The following is a 26,676-nucleotide window of genomic DNA, read 5'->3' as shown; positions in this document are numbered from 1 at the left end:
AGTTAAAGGAACAAACAGGTTGCTTGAGCAGTATTTTCTTCTCTTCATACAAGACCTCTTTTGGAATGGATATATTGTAAAGGGGAAAAAAGCAATTGGGTGAAGTCATCCAAGACTGATTTGTAGTCATGAAATTAATTTGTCTAAATCAAAACATTTACCTATATGCCTATATTTAAAAGACTAAAAAAGTTTTAAATAGTATTCCAGTATTTTCCGGGCGACATTTGTGGCAACATTAAGTTTCCTTGCTAATATTTAATTATGCTTCGTTTCCGAATCGAAATAACAACAGAGAAATTTCACTCAATTTCCCTTCATATTGTAGTTGCAGGTGGTGTGAAACTAAAACTAAAGCCTGTTTCTTTTGTAGGTTTCTCTAATTTACAAGAAATTTTTCATTTTACCGCTGTTGGGCTAGTGTGCTTCAGCAATGGAATTGCTGGTGAGTGAGTATTCACTACGTCAGGAACATAAAGATAGTCTTATAAATCTATTTATTTATTCTTTGTTTCTTGTTCTAAGAGATTAAATAATTTTGTGTTAATAGCGTCGATGGATAACTTTCTGTCCTTTTTCCTTTTCTTCTTCCTGAATCTAAGAACTAATTTTAGCATTCAAGTAACTATATTTTTTAAATTACTCCTTATATATATATATATATATATATATATATATATATATATATATATATATATATATATATATATATATATATATATATATATATATATATATATATATATATATGTTACATTGTTTATATCACTTAGTAATAAGGAGTCTTTGAAACTTGAAACATATTTTAGTTAAGCTCCTAATGCATGGATATTTGATAAGTTCAAGGTCACTGGAAAATGAATGATCTTTTGTTTGTGCTAAAGAGAGGATAAGTTGGCTCGTGACTCGGGAGTGGCTTTTTGAAAACTTTCGGGGGGAAATGCGGAATGGCACTAAGGTGAAGTCAAAAATCATGAGGCACTCTATTTTCTTTCTGAGGTTTATGTATTAATTATATTTTAATTTTTTTTATATATTTACAGCTGGAACTTGTGACAGAGAATGCATATTATACGGAACTCTCACTGCACACAGCATATGTGGAGCTTTTATTTTTGTTTTCATGGCACTCACTGTTTGCAGACGCATCTTCTTCCCGGGAGAACCAGACAACATTTTTGACAAACGTTGCGATCAAATAAAACAAGTGATGCTAGTTCTCTATTCGGGTTTTACCCTTGGATGTAAGTAAAAAGGAGGAATATGTAGTTTTTTTTAAAGAAGAGAAATCGCTATCAACTATTATGTTTGCTATTCAATACATACTACCTCATTTTTTTCAGTCATCTTCTTTCTTATTATGGCTGATAAAACAGGATTTGGGACAACTCCTTGTCGGAAGTACTCATTAGCAATGTTAATAATTAGCGCTCTTTTCATATTCGGGAATTTTATTTACTCGATATTCTTATGTATAAGACACTACACAACAAATAATCCAAATACAAAATCAGATCAACCATCAGGTCAACACTTGAACTGGGCAAATCAAGGTGTATCAGTAACTGTGGTGCAACAGGGAATAGCTGGAACACCACTGCATCAGGGAATATCTGTACCACCACCCCAAGAGGGAACATTTGGACCATGGCCCCAATACGGAATAGCTGGACCACCAGTCCATCAGGGAATAGCTGGACCACCGCCCCAATACGGAATAGCTGGACCACCACTCCAACAGGGAATACCTGGACCACCGCCCCAGTACGGAATAGCTGGACGACCACTCCAACAGGGAATAGCTGGACCACCACCCCAACAAGGAATAACTGGACCACCACCCCAACACGGAATTGCTGGACCACCACTCCAACAGGAAATAGCTGAACCACCGCCCCAACAGGAAATAGCTGGACCATCGCCCCAACAGGGAACAGCTGGACCATCACCTCACCAGGGAATGGCTGGTCCATCACTACAACAGGGAATAGCTGAACCACAACCTCTTCCCCAGCAATCAAAAAGTGCAGAAGTTCCAATGTCTGGCACTCCAAGAATTCCAGCAGATCCTTAAGCTACAACCCACTTCCCTAGATAATTGTTTTAAAAAGCTGATATATTAATTAAGATGTGTTTTCCCCTGTTAAATTTAGGCTGTTTGTGTTTTGCATACATATTCCACTTATCTCGTGCAGATGCAATTTTCAAGTGAAGTTTTCCTAATACTGATAAAAAGTATTAAAAACCCGCATACTTAATTTTTATTGGAAAATGGCATTTTAACAACAATAAAAATCCATATAAACCATGTGCCACACTGATACAGAGAGGATCTCTATACATTTTTATGTGTCAAAGAATTGCTAGTAAGTATAAAAATTTAGCTAAAAAGTGGTAGAAATATATCCTTCCAAGGCAGTACTCATCGTATAACGGTATTTTTTTTTCTCCCGAGGAATTCCATTTTTCTCTAAAAGGATTTAGTAAACAACCACATGGTTACTTTAACCTCGAAGCAGGATATCAAAATTTCTGAAGACATTTCTTTAAGAAACGTTATTATCACAGAGATAGATATGCAGATGGAATAAAGATGATTCATGCTTTCTCCTTGCCTATGTTTTTGTCTTTTGAGATATCCTCCACTTTATCTATTGTAGTGTCGTTGTAACGGTTATTGTGGTTGTTAGAAACAGCAGCTACCACTGCTAGAGCCTGTGTAGATAACGAAGACGAGTATATTACTTCAGTACACATTATTAATACATTTAGTTTACCAACATTTGTATGATAAGGAGAAAGAGTTATTGATGTACTTTACAAATCAAAAGCACTAGAACACATTACTGGTTTCTGAAAAGTAACCTGACATCTAAATCCGATCTATATCTATTTTTAATTTTATTTTCTTTGAAAGGGACACTGTGACGCAAAAATAAAATAGAATTCTCGCATGACCCATGAAAATTTTGTTCTTTTCTTGAAAGCATTAGGGTTAATAAAAAAACAGATTTCAGAACGTACGAACCTACTTTTTATGAACAAAAATATAATTGTTGTATGATCAAAAAAAAAAAAATTGCCTCCCTCCTTCCTCCGAAGCAGGCGTGTGCAGAAAAATTATCATGGTCTCAGGGATTTCGATACAATCTTCGAATGTTATTTACGAGTTTTACCATATGAAAAGAGTCATGTAACCTTGACATGGACGATAACAATGCGATAGCTACAACCTTTTTTCCAACACTTATACTCTTTGTTTGCTTTGCAGTGCAGTTGAGCTTGTCAAAACTTCGTTAAACTCACATATTTGATAAATCTTTTGATTTATGATACAATTAACTGAAATTGAAGAAATTCATGATTTTGACTCCTTATGTCTCTTTAAATTTCATCTCATTAATAGCACTATTATGGTTATTCATACATAAATATTAAAATTTTGTGTAATTAAAAAACATTTGAGTGTTCATATTTAAAAAAAAGCATCATACAAATTATTATCCTGACATTTTTAGAGTATACAACTTAAGGTCTATTAGTTGGTTTTGCTGTGAGAAAAAAGAAAAAAGATATATTTTATAAAATCTAAAATCTTCTCATTCCTTGCAATAACTTTTTTACCTTAATTACTGAGAATGTATTTCTTCCAAATTTTGTAGACATTTTTACAAGACAAAACTTGACCATACCTCAATCACCATGACAGTAATTCCAACGGCGATGAAAACGATATAGTAGGCACTGAGAGATTTATAAACTGCATCATAACAACCCTGAAAAATACAATAACAGTCTTATTTAATGCTAGAATAAAATATTAGAATTCTCTTGGATAATAAAAAATGGAAAATGAAATTGATTTTTGGGATTAAGGAGGAATATACAGAAATCAAATTTGATGCAAAGAGAGTAAAGCAGATAAACATATACCGTGGTATGATAACCGGAAGTGACGCTGTCAGTGCAAGCTGTGTTAGTGTATGTTGAATATGTTGTTTCTGTGACCCAAGTACAACAGAATGTTGGGATTTGTTTACTTCCGGCAGCACCGGATGTTATCCAGGCTGATGTGTCAAAATCATTTGTAGTTCCAGTTACAGCGTTCACTGCACAGCAAGACATCTGAAACCAACAAAGTACTAAATATGTTACAACATTGTTATGTTAATGAAGGTTATAGGTTTACTCTAACTTACTTGGTGTCTCCCAGTAAACAGGTTTTACTGACATAAACACTAACAGAGGATTAAATAAGTACATGTACAAATATATAAATAAATCAAATACAAAGGTGAAAATAAGTCTTTCTTTGGCCTTGAAAACAAAAAGTTTAAACATTCACAACTTAACTTTCAAAGTAACCTCTAGTTTCCTGCTATCATTAAAAATTCACATCCCTACATTTAATTCACCACCACCACAATCTTGTTTTCAAAAAAATCTGAACTTGATATAAAAGAAGAACAAGACTCGGAGGATAATTGCGGCTTATGTGTTTCTTGATATAATTTCAATTATTTATTGTTTATAACCTTACCAGCATAAACATATAATTCCAGGCGGTGGAGGTCTCGCTTGTTGTCAGGTCATTCGATCCATAGTTGTTCAAGAGGGACACCAGTTCCGTCTTCATCCAAGATTGTAACTGTAGGGATAATATCAATATTACCATTTAGCAGATCTTGAGTTTCGTTAAATAGAAGTTCTATTCTTCATCATTGTATTGTTAACAAAATTGAGTTTACAATTGCTTTATATATATATTTACCTTGGCATTACTGTCGAACCACATGAAAACTGCGAACACTTTTATAAGAAAAAGAATCAGCACTATCCCGCCATACTGAAAATTCAGAGAAAAAAATCCTTTATGTATGTGCAACCATTTTTTTTCACAATTCAAGGTTTATTTAGAATATGAACAATTCATTTTTTTTTTTAATTTGTGAACAACAGATATAATGATTTCTGTCCTCTTAAAGCAGGCTTCATATTTCTTAAGCATATTCCAGCTTAATCCGATAAGTGTGAGTGACTATATGAATGTGTGTGTGCAAAAAATCCATTGAATACTGTTTTGTAGACATTTATATGCATTATATGTATGTATACAATGGACAATGTAAATAAAAAAATATATATGTGAACAATTCTCTCTGTCTATTTTCTACAAGATACGTTATAGATTTATTTATCCATGAAGCTTTGCTTACTATATCAAGATATCCTGGTTTTCCTGTGCAAGCGCCACAGAGACCGAGGATACTGACTAAAATGACAAACGTTCCGACGACTATGAGTGAAACACAGAGTGCGATGATCATTTCACCGAGATTGATTCCTCCAAATGTCAGCTGCTTCATCAGTGGCAGGACTTTATCACTCACTACGTCATTATTGACCAATACAATGACCCCTGGTACAATCAAAGCGAGGCCAAATATCTACACAAAATAAAATTATAACGCTTCATAGCAATTAAATTTGAATCATAATTATTAACACCTTTATTGAAAATATATTTTTTATTGTGATGAATGAAATATGAAGATAACGAACAGTAAACAAGCTCAAAAACAACAACAGAAATTGTGAGCAGAGCAAACACGTCAAAGGTCGGATCAGAATACACATGTGGTTTATTTTCCCCCGATAATCTGTTTCTTCTAAAATTCTCCAAAAATCAAATTCTAAAGGAGGAAATAATCGAAATCAATTTTTTTTCCCAACATTTCATAATTTCATTATGCTTATTTGATGTTTCATTGAACATGAACTTGTGAAATATCCTTGACATCAATACATGTAGATCTTTATAAAAGAACATGATGAATATATTTAAATGGCTATTTGATCAATATCAATGGCTTCGCAATTTAATATATACCAGCCATGTTTTACCCAATGAAAGCTGCACTGTATGGCACCTAGCAAAGGTATTAAAAAAACCTTACCAGAAAAATAACGTTGATAACTTTGAGAAAAAGGGGACCCCATTTTTCTGTGAAACACATCTTTCTTTTTTATACTCCCGTCCTAAAGTATTTCCATAAAATAATCAATAATAAAAGTGAAGAAGAATCCTAACGATCAAAATCACTTTTCAGATCCAGCTAAATAATTATATACAGGTATTTAAATATCTAATCTCCTTAAATATGTAGACTAAGAAGGTCAGCATTTCGCAAGGCTTTAAAGTTCTCTGTTTTCTTTAGAGCATTGTTCATGTAGAAAATCGTGATCATTGATCAGTACTGTTCATTAATTACCAAATTATGAAAAAAGACTTTATTTTTTAATTGCTAGCAACTAATTCCCATTTTTCTTATTCAAACTAAAAATGTTTTTGGCAGTCTTGATTTTTCATAATTTCACTAAGAAAAATTTGTTAGGGAAATCATGGCAAATCAAGACTGCTAAAAAAACTTTTTTAGGATCTAATTAATCATTAATCAAAAATTAACAGCAAATTTTGTGTACCTACTCTGCGATACCATAGTTTTGGAACCAAGTTTTTGTAGAAAAAGAGTCGTTAAAGAAACGTAGATAAACGTCATAATACCCAATCAATAAGACCGCAGAATATTAACTGGCAAAATTGGAAATATGCAGCTTACGTCATTTCCATCTGTTGCAGTTAAAATGTTTGATGATAGACAATGAAATGGGCGGGTTCAATTCGACACGGACTTCCGAGAAAACATTGGATTGAAATCATAGTTTGAAATTCATTTTCAATCCACCTGAGCTGTTTTCAAACCTATAGTGTAAATGTATATGATCCAAAAGACAAATAATTTCAATTCCCAAATACATGTTGATTGAAATGAGTTTTTTAGCCTATAATTTTAAGGTCACGTAAAAGTCATAGAAGACAGAGATTATTTTTTCAGGGGACAGCCATTTGATTCTAGAAGGGTCGGGGGGGGGGGGCTGTCAAAAATTGTCGAATCAGATCATGCATTCGCGTCATACAATATATTTACATGTGTTTCTAGGATGACAAGAGTTTTTTTTAAGTTTTGTCTTCACTGAAATACTAATATGTTTGACAAACAAATACAGGGATGGGTTGTCCAAACTAAAAGAACTTTCTTATTTATTTCCAAAATCGTTCAGCCCCCCTCCCAACCCACAAATACACATACCAAACAGAAATCAAATATTTGTCCCTTTATATTTCTTTAAAAACATTGGACAGAAAATTCTGATTTATATAAATTTCAAACTATTTTGAAATTGAAATTATTTGTCTTCTGGGTCAATCAGTAAAACCTTGCATTCTAGCGTAGCTGAGGTGGACTGAAAATGAATTTCAAACTATGATTTCAATCCAATGTTTTCTCGGACGTCCGTTCGAATTGTATCCGCCCATTTCATCGTCTATCATTAAATGTTTTGACTAACAGATGGAAATGACGTAAGCTGCATATTTCCAATTTTGCCAGTTAATGTTTCGCGGTCTTATACCATCGTCTTCCGAATAACCCCATGATAAAAATAAAATTCCGAACCTTATTGCTCATTTAAAAGAAACACCCAATAATATTCCAAAAGGTAATATGATACTCTTTGTTTAAAACGAGAGAGGATATTGAGAAAGAAGATCGTATGACAGAAGGGAAGACGGACCGGGATAGAAACAATACACCCAAACGTTCTTTAGACTGACACAATTGTGTTGTTTAAAGAAAGTAATATCATTGTATAACCCTTTTAAATATCCAGATGCCAATCGTTTGCTTCTTAAACACTGGTAAGTTTCTACTCATAAAACACCTTTGAACACATTTTTAAGATTTTTTTATTGTAAAGCTAAACAGATGTATAACACTTTCTTGTTATAATTGTCAACAATTCCAACAATGGATAAAAAAGTATAAAATTCCCGAATAATTACATGTATTTACAGATATACATATACATTATGGCAATTAAGCACCTAAGTTATCCCACTGAAATGTTATATATGGCATAATATCAGCAGAATTTCTCTTCAATTCTTTTGAGAGAGATGACATTTGTAGAATCGCCATCTTTGGTTTGTGTCACGTGGCCCTTTTATGCCTTTTCTTTCTTCATTTCTTTGATCTTTTTCCTTCTCTTTTTCTGTTCTAGTTTCGTCTTGTAATGCATGTAGTTTGTAGCCGTAACTACAGCAAGTGCCTAAAAACAAGAAATCCAAAACTGACAAAGACGTCATAAGAGGGGATGGGGGTGGTTGTGTGGTTTTTTGGGGGAATGGGGGTTATGGCAGGTACATGTTACTTAAGTTTCGAAATATCTATGTATAGAAATATTCAAACTGCAGTTTTTTTTAATCAAGGTATTAGTAGATCCACAAAAAAATTCAAGATATTAGTAGATCCACAGTGAGAACTGTCAATTGCTTAATATTGCAACCAATAAACTAATGCACGAGTGAGACTAACTCGAAACAAGAGTGAACGAATAATCTTTACTCTTAAACTTGCGTATTGGAAGTGAATGAAAATTTTGCGAACTAAGAGAAAACGTAAGTTCATTCATCACGTAACTGTATAAATGTATGAGTCTCAAAGTAAATACATAAAAATAGGCTCAGTACTTAACGTGTTAAGATAAATTTACAAGAAGCTGTCAGTGCATAGTAAACTGTGTAGTCCGTCACGTCATGTGTGCGCAATTCGTTACATTTGCCGGATGCCTCATATGGCATCAATTGTGATCGGCCAAAGACGATCACAAAAAACTCACTTCTATCACTAGGATAGTTATTCCAATTACTATAAATGCTATTGAGTAGCTGTTGAGTACGTTGTAGACTGCATCGTAGCATCCCTAAAAAAGAAACAGGCATTATTAATAACATCACTAATTATATTTCAAATGAGAGGCCTTTAAAAAGCTAGTGGTAGAAATATTTTACACAGAGGGCAAGAAGAGAAAAGATGTAAATTGCAGCTCTTTGTTATTTAATGATGTGATTATATTCATATCAAGCAAGAAAAACAAGCATATTTAGAAAATAGTGGCCCCATGCGTTCAGTATCTCACTGAATGAGATGCAATGATCATTTCGCTGTAACAACTATCTTTTTTGCCCATCATACTAAAAGAGTTATATATTTTTGAAGTAATATAATTATCGTGCAAATGTTTTGGCAGAGGATTAAGTTTTTGAAAGTCGGACTTCGATTCATGATGACAAAAATCATACTGCAGTCGGAAAGGTCTTGTCACAGGTAATTCACATGTGAAATATGAAATCCTTATCTTATTCCTCTCAAATATTATGGCGAATGCTAAAATTTTTATCAAATTTTGAGATCAATGCCTTGAGGTTAAAAATCAGTATATATTCAGAAAGGTATTGTCACATGTAATGCCCATATGAAATAAGGAAGTCCTATCTTCTCGCATTTAAAAGTTATTACCAATGTTAATGATTTTGTGACAACTAGACTGAAGGACAGACTGAAAGATAGACGGAAAGATTTAATGTTTCCTCGCTTAGCGAAAGTGAAGCCAAGAAGACCATAACTCTCTCTCCCTTACCGTTGTGTAGTAGTTAGCTGTAACGTCGACAGTACATGTTGTGTCGTTGTATGTAGAGAAGGATTCTGGCGTGACCCCCTGACAGCAGAAAGTGGGGATTTCTTTACTTCCTGCTGTTCCACCTGTTATCCAGGGTGTTTGGTCAAAATCGTTTATAGTTCCATTCAATGCATTTACAGCACAGCACGACATCTGAAACATAGGTAATCAAAGATTACGAAGCTCACCTCGACGAATGTTATCTATAAGTAAAGCAAATTTCACATGTTTTTTTTTCTAGTTAGGGTACATCCCAAGATCAGTATCCATGCAAGTTTGGTTTAAGTAGGACTTGTAGTTACTTGGAAATAGACCTACTCAATAAACTTTTAACCTGTTTAGTAATCAAGAAAATTGTGGTCAGTTCTAACATCCAAAGCAAGTCTGGAAGTTTTCATCCTTAGATGCACCATCTATGCAAGTTTAATCATAACATGCCACAATATCATCTGCAAAATGTAGGTCAGATTCAGAATCCAAAGCAAGTCTGGAAATGTCCATCCCTAGATACATCATCCATGCTAATTTGGTTTAAAAATGTCTAAAATTCACTCATGTAGAAAATCTAGGTCAGATCCAGCATCCGAAGCAGGTTGGTTAATGTACATCCCTAGATGCATCATCCATGCAAGTTTGGTCCAGATAGGGCTTATAATTACTTGGGAACGGGACTGCTTCAAAATCTAAACCTGGTCTCACATGTGGAAAATCTAGCTCAGTTCCAGCATCCGAAGCAAGCGTAGTGTCCACCCCTGGATGCATCATCCATCAAAGTTTGGTCCAGGTAGGGCTTATAGTTACTTGGGAATGGACCTGCTCCAAAAACTTTAACCTGGTCATTCATCTGGAAAATCTAGGTCAAATCCAGCATCCGAAGTAAGTGTGGTAGTGTCCATCCCTAGATGCATCACACATGCAAGTTTGGTCAAGGTAGGCCTTATAGTTACTTGGGAATGGACCTGCTCCAAAAACTTGAACCTGGTCATTCATCTGGAAAATCTAGGTCAGATCCAGCATCCGAAGCAAGTGTGGTAGTGTCCATCCCTAGAGGCATTATCCATGCAAGTTTGGTCCAGGCAGGGCTTATAGTTACTTGGGAATGGACCTGCTCCAAAAACTTGAACCTGGTCATTCATCTGGAAAATCTAGGTCAGATCCAGCATCTGAAGCAAGTGTGGTAGTGTCCATCCCTAGATGCATCATACATGCAAGTTTGGTCCAGGTAGGGCTTATAGTTACTTGGAAATGGGACTTGCTCCTAAAACTTTAACCGGGACGCCGACGCTAACGCCGACGCCGGTGGTATAGCATAAGCTCATCTCGACTTCGTCGAGGTGAGCTAAAAAGGCATATCACAAGACTTGAAATGTGCAAAAGCCTTTGCAGAGATTAATATTATTATACACAATTATACACTACATGACCCTTTGAGACACATAACAGCAAAAAATAATTACATGTCATTACATGGAAATTTGAAACAAAACCTCTAGTGTAAAATAATAGAATTTTTTTTTACAATTTTGGTATCTTTTCGGAATTAATGCTCCATGCTTTAAAAATTGCAAAAAATACCCATCTGTAGATGGAAGCTGTACAAGTAGATTGACTTGAGACTCACCGACATAAACAGGTAGTTGAAAGCTGTAGAGATCTGGTTGGAGGACAGATCGTCGGCGGCGTAGTTCGACTGTAGTACTGTCAGAAGCTGGGTCTTGATAAACGACTGAAGCTACAATCATACAGGAAGGTGAGATATTATCCAATATAAATCTAAGTCTGTATCATGATGAAATTTACTTTTAATGTTAAACATCTGGAAGAAATGCAATTCAAAATAGGTAATGACATCTTGATATTGAAAATAAAGATAATGATAATATTTTCTTTAACATAAAAATGAGCACAAATATTAACAGCTTCTAGGTTTAAATGAAAACAAGACACATAAAATCAAAGTTATATTGCAATAAACAACCACGAAAGTGACATGCCTTGTGAACTCATACTATAAGAATATATATTTATACATGTAGAGCTTCTCTGATCGTTTTGATACTAAACAGACTTAATTTATATAAACAATACAGACGAGAAATTTGAAGAAAAAGCAACACAGCATCAATAAGAGCAATCAAGTGCTATACTTAATTATGCTGGTTACAGTAGTATTTTATTGTTATAATAAACAGTTAACTATGATAACTGTATGTACTTACTTTAGCATTCATATCAAACCACAGAAATACTGCAAACAGCTTCCCAACAAACAAAATCAGAACAATGCCAGCATACTGGAAGAAACCGGAAATCTTTGGTAAAACCGCCATAAACAATAAATACAGTGTAAAAAAATAACATAAATAATGCTGACAATAATTTCAGCAAATGAGCAAAATATATGAACCCAAATGAAAAAAAAAACTTTATAATTTGTACTATAATCATGCTAAAAAAAAATTTTTATTGTTATTTCATAGTTCATTGGAAAGATTCGTAAAAAATTTGTTCAGTAAATGTAAAAATAAAAATCATGCATTGTCATAATTTTACAATTTGAACATGATTTCATGATCAAGTACTGTTTGAACTCTCCGTTTTTTAAGAAAATGACCAGTCACTGATCAGGAAGTTGATTTATACTGGTAAATTTGAATTGAGGGTTCCTTATGGGGTTAAATCTGTATGTTTTGGAGCCCTTTTGTGTGTTGTTTTCACGCAATTAAGAACATCGATTAACTTCTATCAATATTTGTTGACATTTATAAATGGAAGACCAAAGAAATTTTGTGGATACTAAGTTCGTGTCATAAGAGTTTCATTTTTGACTGTTACAAATCGTGAACAGGGCAAAAACAAGGACCCCTGGAAACACTAGATGTAGGATCAGGTGCCTAAGAGGAGTAAGAATCCCCTGTCGACCGGTCACACCCGCCGTGAGCCCTAAGTATTGTTCAGGTATACGGAGTACTCCGTAGTCAATTTTAATGTAAAATCAATGACTTAATAAATGAAACTTGTCAGACAAAATACGACCCAACAATAGGTTGTAATTACAAACAAGGTCATTATATGATCGCAGAAATTGCGAAAAGCTGACTTCAAACGGGGCTATAGAAATCCTTGCACATGTTCACTTCAACTTCTCTGTGAGTAGCTTGCCCCAGGTCAAAATTGATTGTCCTCAGAGCATGTTTTTACATATCGAATCAGTTGGGAGACATAAACACAAAAACATTATGCAGGTGATATTGGAATATTACTACATAAATAAGGGAAGTTTGACGTTGGAAAAACTGAAACCATCCCTTTTGACATACAGTCTATTTTTTAGTTGGCCATTATATTATCATCTATAAAGTCAGTAAAACATTCAAATATGAAACAAATGCGGCAGACTCTAGAAAGATATTACGGTAAATCATAATGATACACAAACAACATATAACGTATACATACAATGTCCAGACAGGCTGGTCTGTTACAAAAAGCTCCTATGGCGCCCAGGCTGGCTATAATGAGGACGATTGCGCCCACCACTATAAGAGTCACGGACAGACTAGTGGCCACGTCCCCCAGATTAAACCCCCCGTACGTCAGCTGTTTCATCAGAGGGAGGATATTATCGTTGATCAGGTCAACATTTGCCAGAATCATGACCCCGGGTATGATAAGAGCCAGGGAGAAGATCTAACAAAAAAGCATGACATTTATAAGAATGCAATATATAAAAAACATGATAAGAAGAAAATAAAGATTAAAAGATAGAGTGTATTGCTTAATGGAGATATTGTTTTGATATTTCAGCATTCAATATCACTCCAGTCAATGTTAAACTGTAAAACATTACATGTGTTATGTGTCAGAACAAACGAAGCAATCACAAATATATCATCAATTCAATCATTCAGACATGTAACACATTTGACATTCTTGTTAATCTACACTTTCTATTTGAAATTGTTGTTCATATACACTAGATATTTATAAGACTCATTGGATGCATACAAACCTGTATACAAAAATATTTTCAAGTTACACATTTTTGTGCATCAACTTTCAAAGAAATTTTTTTTTGGTTCTGTCTCTCAGAAGAGTATATACATAATCATATGGAATTATATGTATGTTGTATAAGGTTTGTTTGTAAAATATTTTAATAATATTAATAATTGATGTGATATAGTTTCCTAAAAATTATAACTTGTACTCAGATCAGAATATGTACAGATGGTATCGTCAATTATAACAATCAACCAAAAGCACTCATCAAAACGTTTTAAATGAAAAAAAGAAAAATACAGCAAAATGTTTGATGGCATGCATGATGTATGCAATTATGTATACTTACAATAGCAAGACAATTTGTCACCTTTTGGAAGAATTTGTCAATGATCATCAAACTATTGTTTATTTACCCTTCTGGTCAAAAGTATACTTATGAAGCAAAAAGAAAGACAGATTAATATAAAATTTATATATAATCACATTAAAAACTGGCTAAATCTTGACATGATTTTGCTTCCTTTACCGATTCTGTTGTGTGAACTTTGTTCCCATGCTCTGGAAATACTTAATATCAATACATGTATACTAATCAGTCATGACTTCTTAACTCGTGCTTTATAACTCTTGTTTTGTATAATTATTCTACCTCTCTTCTTTTTAAACTTACTATAAAGATAACGTTGATGACCTTTAGAAATATTGGGCCCCATCTTTCATCGGAACACACCATGATGGCAGGTGTCTTGTTAACACCTCGCTTAGTATTTCTTCACTTTTTGTTTCTACTGGGTATTCAAGACTACCAGGATTTGTCCCTCAAAACTGGAATACACAAAACAACATTGCTGAGATAAGACAGAAATATTAATTCCGCCACTCAGGTGGTTTTAAAGTTGTCTGAACGTCTTTACCTCTGCTATAGAGAATAGATCAATGTTTGCAATATGTAAGAATTTGTGTCTTGCAACTGATCATAATACATACACTGTACAGATTTTATGCTGAAATCGTATTTTACTTTACTTTATTTTACTTTGTTACCATTTGCAATTAAAAATATTCCTCATTGATTAATGAATTGTGTATTCATTCTCTCTTTTAAACAATATTTTAATTGATGAAAGAGTAAAATTTAACTTTACCCGCTAAATGAGTTGTAATTGCTTACCATTGTCTATATTTTGGTAGTTCGCCAGATATTTACTTCAACCAATAAAGTACATTAATTTATAAAGTAGCTTAATTTACTTTGTGGTGTTCATTAGATAACTCTGATTTACTTCCCCTTTCTTTCGTTTACACTCGAAAATAAGCTATTTCATCGGTACATTGTATTTACATATACGTTTTGGGGGGAAAACATCTGTGGGTTATCTTTGTCTCTGTATACTGCCACGCTGTTTCAATTGATCTGTATTGTTTTCTACCCCTAGTGACGTGTAAAACTTCTGTGATATACGGTCAGTTGTAATGTAATCGTCTTAAGGACAATTATGTTAGAGGTTTTCAAGCTCCAGTGACTCCCCTCAATGCAATCGTGTTTCTTTTAAATATTTCATTCACGTTTTACGGCCCCTAATAAACACCAATCGAGTACTAGCAACGGGACAGTCGTCTTAAACATGCAATATTAGTACTTTCAATTCTAAGCGGTCTTCTAAGCCTTTTTTATGTATCTGTTTGCTGATCATATTTAGTTTTACGGGTCATTAGATAAATTAGATAGCCTTGCATGCTATATATTTGTTTACATTGACATTGTTTATGTTAAAAAATTGTTGGAATGGCTCATTTCTGTAGGTAATGTACCATTACCTATTATCTTCCTTGTATTCAAAAGCATAAAGAGAAAAAATAAATCAATATTCAGAAAGATTACATTAATGACTAAAATTTCGGCTCTTTGAGAAAAAAAGATGTTCATTGTTACAACTCGATCTATCCTACAAAGGGCAAAGCGACCTTTAGAAGACCATTTCCTTACCTCTTATATGATCAGAAAGCAAAATATATACTTGACTCTAATGAGTACGTAAAACTAAGAACAAGAGATACCCCTTATAGATATATATATTTCATACACGATGACGTAGAAAAAGAAGACACTGTCGATATCAAGACGTTGGTAAATTAAAACTAGAGACGGAAATAGCTTTTTGGAGTTTTTCCTACCTTGTATGGCGTCTACAGAATCCACAGAGATTCTTAGTGGAGGGATGTTTTACGTGGACAGTTTATAAATAGGTCATAGACGAGCCAGCCATTGCTGTGTCTACAATATCAATGTTTTATTTAAATACCCCAGCTTGAACGGATCCATTATGAAAGCGAGACCACTCTTAGAGCAGTTACCCTGTATAAGATTCGGTCATTTTTTCAAAAGTTTTAATTTCATTAAAACTTTTTCGACTAAAATTTTTACAAAGAAAAAAATATGAATAATGGTCTTCACAGTTATAAGGAAATAGTATTTTCGAATTCTTGATGTAACGCACACTTTGAGAAGTGGAGTTAATCAGATGTGGACACTTAAAAAGTCCAAGAACTTTTAGAAAATTTTAAATTACAGATAAGTTGATGATACAAGGATATCTATAATCTCGTTTGAAGTCAACATTTCACAAATTCTATGGCTGATACAATGACCTTGTTTGCAAATATACTCTGCCTTTGGGTTGAATGTTGACTGACGTCTTTCATTTTTAGGCCATTATTTCCATATACCCATCGTCGGTAACCCACGGATGATTCACATCGATTCTCCCTATCACCACTTGAGGTAGCTTGTGGACTCAAATCCGTGGTTTGCGACGATGCATATACCTGATCATGACAAAGAGCACATTGCGGGCGTGACCGGTCGGCAGGGAATGTTTACTCCTCCCTGGCACCTGATCCCAACTCTATTTTTTGTTGGCTTTACTCATAATTTGTATTGCTTAAAAAGACTTTTGAGAATGTTCACTGTTTTAAAGTGTGTTAAATTTTTCTGAATAAGAATTTGTGTATTTTTTCTATATAATGTTTGTAATCATGTCAATATCAATGATTGTAAATACTTAATTATTATAGAACGTTTATCGACACAACGGTTCTCTTTATATTAATAAAGAAAAATTTTGATTCATTTCTACATTTAAAGATAAACAGCCTCTTTCACAATTCAAAAATTGTTTCCAGAATCCTTGCTTATCTTAGGAGATATTCTTCTCTGGTTTCTAACTAAGTAAAATAGTATTTTGCTTAAATGTCCTTTATAATGAGGTGTTAGAAATTTATAAGATCATGAAAAATATGTTTTGGTTCCAGCTGATAAAGCTTCAGTTATAACAACATCATCTTTATTTGTAAGGCTCATTATTACGATTGCATTTTAGAAGAACTCGGTTTTAATTCAGCATCTGGAAACCCAATCCATATTCACAGTTCCCTTTCAAAAGATGAAATTCTTCGAAATCAACTTTCAGTTTTAAATGCATATACTTTTAACATTCCAATGGAAGTGAGTTTTATTTACCGAGCCTATGCTAAATTCCAATACTTATAAAGTTCATACAAAGATATATTAAAGGGTCCAGTATATGTCCAACCAAGTCTCCTTCCTTGCTAATCACCAAAATATTTACTGCTGTGAAGAAGAAACGTCAGACACATTGGGCAACAACATAATGAAGAAGTACGGTATATCAAATGTTGACTCTAAAACCTCCAAAGAACTTTTGAAAAAATTAATATCTCAACTTTTCAAACATCAGTAGAATCAAAATATATGATTTCTCTACGCTTTAGACAACATTCCTCATGATAAATTGCTCGACATAGACAACTGTTTCTTGAATAAAAAGTTAACTTGTATATTTTCATATCTTGTGATTGTTCATCTACAAAATTACTTTAAAAGTTATTTTGATTTTACATAAAAGTACTGTGAAGTTGATAAAAAAAAGATGCTGAAGTTCCTCATTGACAACATCTATGTAGTATTTGGAGACCAGATCTTCTGACAATATGTTGAAATTCCAATAGGCAGTAATTATGCTCATTTATTAGCCGACCTGTTTTTATATTCCCATGAATATATAAATGATATTGCCGGGTCCAGCAAATGCTCTACCAAGCCCCTATTTTACTCATTACAAAAATATTAACTGCTGTAAAAGAGACACTTCAGACTCATCGTGCTACAACATATTCTAGAAGTGGTGTAAATCATATATGGATTCTCAAAAACTCCAAAGAACTTTTAGAAAATTTCAAATCACCCATTTTTTTCTGAAGTCAAAAACATCAAAACATATGAGTTTTCTACACTTTATACAACGATTCCTCACGATAAATTAAAAACTAGGCTTTTTGATATCATAGACAACTGCTTCTTCAATAAAAATGGAACTGGCAAATTTTCGTATATTGTGATTGGTCATCAACGATTTACTTTGTTAAAAATCATTCTGTACTCTGAAGTTTATAATAAAAAGGAGGAATGTTGGAGTTCCTCATTGACAACATCTATATTGTCTTTGGAGACCAGGTCTTCCAACAAGCTGTTGGAATCGCGATGGGTAATAATTGTGCTCCTTTATAAGCCGACCTGTTTTTATATTCTTACGAAGCAGAATTTATTCAACAACTTTTACATGAAAGAATACATGAGAAGAAGAAAACACTTGATGTAGCCTTCAACTCTATATTCAGATACAGTGACGACATTTTATCAGTAACAATAGTTACTTCCATTCAAATGTCAGCTCGACATATCTCAGTGAACTTGAAATAAAAGACATCACAGAGTCTGCCACATCTGTTTCATATTTTGGTGTTTTACTGACTATAGATGATGAGGGCCAAATAACAACTAAATTGTATGACAAACGAGATGACTTCAACTTTTCCACTGTCAACTTTCCTTATTTATGTAGTAATATTCCGCAGTCACCTGTTTATGGTGTTTACATTTCCCAACTTATTCGTACTCAAAAGCGTGCTCTGAGCACGATCAAATTTTAAACAGAGGCAGCTGCTGACAGAAAAGTTGATGTTACAGGGATTTTAACAGCCGCGTTTAAAGTCAACATTTCGTAAATTCTATGGTCGTTATCGACATTGTTGAAATATAACCTATCATTGGGTCGTAATTTGGCTGACGTGTTAGGCCTTTGTTTTATACTAAATTTGACTATGCAATGTCCCTTCTACCTGATGAACACATATGGCTCATGGCGGGTTTGACCCGACAACGGGGGATGCTTACTCCACCTAGGGGTACCTATTCCCACTTTTTGAAAATCAGGTAGGAAAAGGTAAGATTTTATGTGGGAATAGGTGGATTTTTTTTTGTAAACAAATAATTAGTTGTATAAACATATAATTACCGTATAAACAGTAATTATTGAACATCTGTTGGAATAGAGGACGGGAAATTGGCTTTAATTTTTAAAATTTATATACATGTAAATCAGACTTTTACTAATATTTGAAAGAAAGATTTTTAAGTGAATTAAAACATGTTTTTCCCAATAATCCATTTATTGTAAATTCTAAAATTCAGCTATTTAAATGCATTTTTTCATGAATCTATTTATTTTATGTTTAAAAAAAAAAATCAAGATATTAAAGTATTTTTAATCACTTTTTTATTTTCTACAATATATTAAGTTGAAATAAATCATTTTTTCATAAATCTATTTATTTTTTGTCTTAAAATGTACAAAATACAGGTAAATCATTAGTCTAATTACTATAAAAACAAATTAACTAGTATCTAAACATCTATTGTTATTTGCAAGTGGGAATAGGTGGAATTGAGATTTTTAAAAAGTGGGAATAGGTAGAAGACACCCACCTAGGCACCTGATCCCATCTCCGGAATTTGAAGGGGGGTCCGTGTTTTATGCCCTGTTTACAAATTTGTATTGTTTGTACATTTTATGATATCGATCACTGTTCGTTATCTTCACCTTTTTCAAGAGGCAGAATTTATTCAAAAACTTCTACATGACAAGAAGAAAACATTTTTTGTGGTCGACAACTCGACATTTAGATATATCGACGACGTTTTATTACTTTACAATAGTTATTTTCATTCACATGTCGACTCGATATATCCCAGTGAACTCAAAATTAAAGACACTACAGAGTCTGCCACATCTGTTTCATATTTGGATGTTTAACTGACATATTTCATATCATTTGTTAGGTGATGAAATAAAGAAAGAAAATGTGAAAAATTAATTTTGAATAATGTTTCCATCATCTGGAATACTATATGTAGCTTTTTGTCGTTGAAATATAGTAGAAATACATGTACAATGTTGTCAGTTTTCTTTTCCTTAAAAAACACATTGTAAAACCAAATCCCTAAATTTAATAATTACTTATGTACCATATAGAATATACAAATATAAAATATTATGTAGATTAGATTCTTTAAGTGGAACTAACATATACATGTATACGTGTCATCATGTTTAGAAATCCATTTACTTTTATTCATCAATATTACGTTAACTAAATAAAAAAGGTTATCGAAAATCTTTCTAAAAATAAAGTGATATAAAATTAGTTGGTAATAGTAATTAACCTCGGAAAGTTCCACCCCTACTAAAGAGAGACACTGGAATATAGTAATTGTCATTCCGTTTATCGACATATCGCAATGGTAGCTATGATTTAAATATAAGTCGAGTATTTCACTTTAGGAAATGTAATAAAATGTAATAAACATAAATCAGTGTTTGTAGCTGGATATGGAATTTATTTAACTCGTGAGACAGAATTTTTTAAATATATTTTCATTCGTGCTTTGCACTCGTGAAAATATAAAAAAAAAAAATCCTGTCCCACTCGTGAAATAAATTCCACATCCAACTACAAAACATTGAATATCCTCTATATATCCTAACATATATAGAGAGAAAAAGGCAATCTAGGGCTAAGCTTCGTCTAAAAATTATTTGTCCTCAGGACATCTCGCAGAAAATATACAAATTAGATAAGGAAAAATGTAAGATGAATAAAATGTCACTGACTTGAGTAATATATTGAATACATATACCCCAATCAAATGAATGTTCAGATATAATGTGATTTATTTATTGAATAAAATTGATATTCTATCACAGTGTGAAAGGATACCAAAGTGATATTCTGTCACAGTGTGAAAGGATATCAAAGTAAGTAAAAAATAATTTCTGGCCTGTAATAAGATAGAGAAAGTAACTAAAACATCTTGAAAGAGACTAAAACTGCTAATTTCTTCCCAAATATGTTGCTAAAATCCATGTTACAATGTTTTCAATCTCACAACTGCTAAGCTATGACGTCTCAACTGCTCAATTATGATATCACAGCCTATGACACAGTGTTACGAAAAGACAGATGCAAAGGGAAAATCAAGGAAAATGTAATAAAAAGAAAATTCAGTGTTTTGTAGTTGGATGTGGAAATTATTTCACTCTTGAGACAGGATTTTTTTTTATATTTTCACTCGTGCTTCGCACTCGTGAAAATATCAAAAAATCCTGTCACACTCGTGAAATAAATTCCATATCCAACTACAAATCATTGAATATCCTCTATTTATAATAGATTTTTTTTGTTAAAAACGGTAAAATAATTGATTTATCAGAGATTTTTAAGTGAATTAAAGTACCAACTTTTTTGCTATTTATAAAACAGCTATTATAGCTGAATATGACGCATAAAACAATTAATAACTCAGCAAAAACAAAACATCGTGGTTCTATATATATTTAAAGAAAAGTTCTCTACAGAATTAAAGAAAAAAAATACACACAAAAAATGATTTTGTGTTCCTGACGGCTTATCTTTTTAGCATGTATACTAATTTTTAAAATACAGCGACATACTATTTCATTCTTTTTCTATAAATTAACATTTGTTGTTCACAATATGGGATATACTCAGCAATAATAATACATGTATAATCTAAAAATGTATTTGAAATAGGATGGCTAACGTCCTATATTTAAGCTCGTATATATATTTATATAATTTCTTCATGCTTTCAACTTTTATATATCAAACTGTATAGTATTTATGTACATAAGTGATGGTTGTAAGACTACTGAGCTATAAAACCTGTGTAGTTTGTATTCGATTTGTTTAATGATATGAATTAGGTTCTTCAAGTCTTTTCTACCTTTTTACATTATTAAAAATGTAGCATGAATATATATAAACCTTCAAATGGCCATAGAAAGTCATTTACTTATCAAAGACCGTGTGTCTCTGTTTTTAAACCTAGCTTACTGCACAGAAATTATATTATTTAATCAAACTTTTACCAATCTTACTATCCCTTGGGTTCACTTTTATTTAATCGCATAATTAAAAGATAAAAACTGTTTACTAATGTGATGAAATATATTTAAATGAAGATGCTTAAATATGAACAAAAACATTCAAGTTTACCTCAGCAATCAAAACAACAGTCATTTGCTTGCCTCTAATCCTCATTAGTATTGTAAACAACAGCTACATAGTGATCAGTATTTATACACAAAGGTGTGGATCGTCCAGTCGTCCTGATCAGCGCTTCCGTATCAAGTTTACATCCGTTTATTACTGAGTGTTCTTATATAAGACAAAGATTTTTTTAGATTGATGATTGTATCTAAAAAAAAAAAAAAATTCATGAACATAATCCCTAAGTTGTTAGTTGGTTGGTTGTTTGCTCTATTTTTGACTCATGGTCGGACGCCACCAATGGCCGATAGAGAGCTGCAAGATCTGTGCTCGGCCTGGCCATTGAGCAGTGAAGAATCTTTTCATGCCAGCACTTACTGTGACATGGGACTTCGGTTTATACGGTCTCATTGCGTCTGTACGTCCTGCAGAGGGTTTCGTGCCCGCAACGTAAGGATTAACTCCTTACTCCTCGGCTCTACACAACTGCGCCACGCAGGCGACCTCATTACTTTTGAGATGTACGTCAAGATATACATAACACACATTCAATATTAGCAATCTACATACTTTAAAACAGACTTCTTCGATCCGTGTTTTATATGCTTCTTATGCAGAGTGTAAACGGCGCGGATCTAAGAAGTCTGATTTGAATTAGATTGTCAATATTAGTAAACAAAACTTTCACGAATTTTTATTATCGAATAACTTGGAATGATCACATGTGACATATGAAAACATTTTTGTATATGGCAAAGAGAAAAATAAGTTGTGTAATTACATAATTGTGATATATGCAAAGTTATGTAGCACATCATTTTAACTACACTCATATATAGTGCTCTCACATCTCTTTCTTCCCAAGCAGGTAAAACATATATATACACTTGTATAGCTATGACCGATTACGTACATCATAGCTAAAAAGGGGAGGTTTCAACAATTAAGACCATTGCAAGTCCCTTCTTAACAAAAAAAAAAATCTGCTAAGTTTCAGTTTTAAAATGTGAAACAGTTGAAGTTTTTTTATACCCATTTTTGTGAAATTCTTTGTTATTGTTCCAAAGAACGTTGGAAGTATTGTACCATTGTGTGCTTTAAATTTGAGCCCATGTGCATTTAACCTAAAGGTATACTACATATTGCATGGCGTACCATACTCATATTTCCAACATTCATTATATAATGCAAAGAATGAAAAGAAATTTTACTTCAGTATGATTTTGATATTCAATGCTATGTGCACTTAAATGTTATGAAAATAAAACTGCTGTAATTTTTGTAATTTTTATTCACGTGTTTATCGTTCCCTTTATGAAAACTATTTAGTTCAGGTTAATTCTTGAGAACTTTATAATGAAAAAAGATAAGAATTCACAACGAAATGTCATTATTTCACAGATCGAATAAAAATTCTCAATTTTTCAAAGTCAAATACTTTAATATGTTATGTTTAATACTTCCCTGGCCCAAGCTTATAAGAAAGTATAATGGAATACATATTCAAAGTTACTTTTGGTTTAGTCATCAATGTCAATTTTTATTTTTCCAATTTAATGGTGTTTTGTGAGTAAATGCTTAAAACTTTTTTTAAAGTTAACCATACGAAACAAAAAAGTATTACTGTATGTGTATAGCGGGTATTTTCTGCGGTTGTCCATTTTCTATTGATAGGACATATCCGCAAAAATACAATCGCAAATTATTCTTGAAATATCAATTCTGATAGTCTATGAGAGCATCATCTTTATTCCCAAAAATGAGATGTGTGGAATATGTGTCAGTCAGTCTGATATAATGTTATTTCATAAGTGCTTACTATATTTTATAAAATATCTACAAGGGAACAAAATTATGTCATTGAAAAATCATGGCCAGGATTCTGTCAAATCCTTTGTATCTTATAGTCGTAAGTAAACCTTTGTGGTAATATACAACAGTAAAAATTAATTTATTACCTTTCAGGAATCAAATCGCAAAATTTTCAAATTTTCCAGAAAATACACGTTATATGGCGTATCATAAAATTAACCATTTATTAATAACACACTAATTGTGTTTAATCATGACAATTAATTAAATGTTTTCTCCATATGATACGATATGGTTTTTATATCTTAATGCGTATACTAACTGTATATACAAAGGAAACACCTAAAAAAAGTTTTTGTAAACAAAGTATCAACAAAAATCTAATTTTTAAATATGCCTTTAACATTAATATTACATATTGTGATAAACATCGAAGCACATTTATCGAGACCCCCTAACTGTACTTTTGCAATTCCGACGACTACCTTTTAAAGGTTTGTTTTACAACTTCATTTATACTGAAGAATATAGAAATCATTTTAGATTAATAAGATTGATTCAAGTTTTAGCCTGGGCAAAAACACAACTTTGTCGAAATCTCTACTTTAGGATCCAACACTCTACCAACTGAACTAAAGGAAAAACAAGTAAGATGGTTCTAAAAGAGTCGAGGTTGTAATATATACATCCCATAGAATTTATAAGGTTTGTTACTTTTAAAGATTGTTTTTCTCTTTTAGAATGAAATTTGGTGATAACGAACAGTATTCAAGCTCAAAGTCCATTAAAACAATACAAACTGGGAGCAGAGCAAACACGGACCTCCAAAAACAGAGGTTGGATCAGGTGCCATGGAGGAGTGAGCATCCCCTGCCGACCGGTCACACCCGCCGTGTGCTCCTTGTCATGATCGGTAAATAACGGAAAAATCCGTCAACAATTCAGTGTGTAAATAATGGCCTAACAATAAGCATGAAAAACGTCACTCAGCATATGACTTAATGATATATTGTATACGCTGACAAGGTCATTGTATCGACCATAAAACTTAAGAAATGATGACTTTAAACGAGACTGCTAATATTCTTGTTTCATCAACTTGTTTGTCAATAACTTACCCGTTTTAGAAATTGTTCATACGTAGAGCTTGCTCTTGCGTCTCGAATCAACTGAGAGATAAACACCCCATATGCAGGTGATAAGGGTATATTGTTGCATAAGTAAGGGAAGTTGACGATTGAAAAGTTAAACTCATCACGTTTATCATAAAGCTTTGTTGTTAGATTACCATTAACGTCTTTTTCTAGTAAAATATCCAGATATGAAACAGATGTGTCAGACTCTGTGGTATTTTTTATTTCAAGCTCACTGGGATATATCGTGTCGACATATATGATTGGAAATAACTATTGTTAATTGATACCACGTCGTCGATATATCTAAATGTCGAGTTGAAGGCCACAGCAAGAGATTTCTTTTTCTCATGTATAAGATTTTGAATAAATTCTGCTTCATATGAATACAAAAATAGGTCTGCTGACAATGGGGCGCAATTGGTACCCATGGAAATTCCAACAGATTGCTGGAAGACCTGGTCTCCAAAAACCACATAGATATTGTCAATCAGGAACTCAAGCATCTTTTTAATACCAACTTCAGAGTACTTGTGTGTACAATCAGAATGTTTTTTAACAAAATAATTTTGCAAATGACCATTGACAAGGTAAGTAAGTTTACGATTTCAAATCTCGTGCAATCACACACAAAAGAAGATTATTTATCAAATATTTTGATACAGTAGAAATCTTGATTAAATTTCTGGTATGCTCAGCAACTTGTTTTCCCCATTAGAACAACAGATCTCCAACCATGGATGTTTCTATCCAAGAGAAAAATTTACAGTTTTAATGTTGTTTTCCTTTTCTCTACCTGTCATAGTTCATCTGTGACCAATGTTCAAGATGCCACTCCTTCAACAGTGTGATCCAATATGAAAAGTTCGTAGACTTTTCGTCAATTTAATTCATAATAGCACAAGTTACACCAGCGTACATCGTGAATAACCTCGACTGACCAGCTGCATGCAATGCAATCACTGTGTCAACTCACCGCCAGACTTATTTCTGTAAACCAGGAAGTGTTATTGTATGTTCACGCAATGCTTTTGGTTTTCACGTGAAGTTATAGTTCAGGATAACAAGTGTTTTTTTTTTTTTTTTTTTTTTTTTTTTTTTTTTTTTTTTTTTTTTTTGTAAACTGGCAAGAATCAAATCCTGATTAGTGGTTATAGCAGGTGTCCTAAATTCAACCAAAAATCCAAAAAAATTCTTCTCCCATTCAGCAATACCATTCAAACAACTATCGTCGTCAGGTAGGCAAAAAAGCTTGATATTATAAATAAATAAATATCGTAGTGAAACATTATTAAATGATCAACGGGTTTTTGTATCCATTATTTTTCCAAATAGGTTGGTTGATCATTTTATAATATTTCACTACGAAATTTATTTATTTATAATATTAAGCTTTTTTGCCTACCTGTTATGACGATGATAGTTTGTTTGAATGGTATTTTTGAATTCGAGAAGAATTTTCTGAATTTTTTGGTTGAATTTAGGAAAGTTGCTATAATCCCAAAATTTGATACATGGACTGATATTAATATCGTTTTCAATTTATTTGATTATAAATGATTCAATTACCAAATTCCTAAAATATTAATTAATTAAATTCAACTGAATTTTCTATGATGTTCAAAATATTCTTACATTTTTCGTTTGCCTCACAAATCTTAAAATTTTAATCACTTTAATATATGTTTAGCATTTGCACGACGGGAAATCTTGAATT

At 32.7% G+C, this 26,676-nt stretch overlaps 3 protein-coding genes across 4 annotated transcripts; 1 reads left to right on the top strand and 2 right to left on the bottom strand.

The window, feature by feature from the left end:
* Positions 1 to 1,360: 1,360 nt before the first annotated feature.
* On the top strand, positions 1,361 to 2,074 carry LOC133174062 (pre-mRNA 3' end processing protein WDR33-like). The gene has a single exon (XM_061309104.1). The coding sequence runs from the start codon at positions 1,361 to 1,363 to the stop codon at positions 2,072 to 2,074; it is 714 nt and encodes a 237-aa protein (XP_061165088.1).
* Positions 2,075 to 2,238: 164 nt separating this feature from the next.
* On the bottom strand, positions 2,239 to 6,101 carry LOC133174233 (tetraspanin-18B-like). The gene is made up of 7 exons (XM_061309311.1): positions 5,958 to 6,101; positions 5,217 to 5,447; positions 4,772 to 4,846; positions 4,541 to 4,648; positions 3,934 to 4,125; positions 3,693 to 3,776; positions 2,239 to 2,715 (listed from the first exon to the last, which is right to left on the bottom strand). The coding sequence occupies exons 1-7, from the start codon at positions 6,015 to 6,017 to the stop codon at positions 2,599 to 2,601; spliced, it is 867 nt and encodes a 288-aa protein (XP_061165295.1). The 5' UTR covers positions 6,018 to 6,101; the 3' UTR covers positions 2,239 to 2,598.
* A 1,734-nt stretch (positions 6,102 to 7,835) lies between these two features.
* LOC133174187 (tetraspanin-9-like) lies at positions 7,836 to 15,845 on the bottom strand. Of its 2 annotated transcripts, XM_061309255.1 has the most exons (9): positions 15,760 to 15,845; positions 14,255 to 14,409; positions 13,931 to 13,951; positions 13,039 to 13,269; positions 11,799 to 11,873; positions 11,201 to 11,311; positions 9,541 to 9,732; positions 8,740 to 8,823; positions 7,836 to 8,169 (listed from the first exon to the last, which is right to left on the bottom strand). In XM_061309255.1, the coding sequence occupies exons 2-9, from the start codon at positions 14,315 to 14,317 to the stop codon at positions 8,065 to 8,067; spliced, it is 882 nt and encodes a 293-aa protein (XP_061165239.1). In that variant the 5' UTR covers positions 14,318 to 14,409; positions 15,760 to 15,845; the 3' UTR covers positions 7,836 to 8,064. The 2 variants fall into 2 exon arrangements, with proteins under 2 accessions (XP_061165239.1, XP_061165240.1); XM_061309256.1 differs by lacking the exon at positions 13,931 to 13,951.
* Positions 15,846 to 26,676: the final 10,831 nt, after the last annotated feature.

This window comes from Saccostrea echinata, unplaced genomic scaffold (genome assembly GCF_033153115.1).
Source record: "Saccostrea echinata isolate AGI-Se365-2 ecotype Australia unplaced genomic scaffold, CSIRO_AGI_Sech_v1 ptg000057l, whole genome shotgun sequence".
Classification (NCBI taxonomy): Eukaryota; Metazoa; Mollusca; class Bivalvia; order Ostreida; family Ostreidae; genus Saccostrea; species Saccostrea echinata.
The sequence above is the reverse complement of the archived record's forward strand: the minus strand, read 5'-3'. Positions and strand labels throughout refer to the sequence as shown.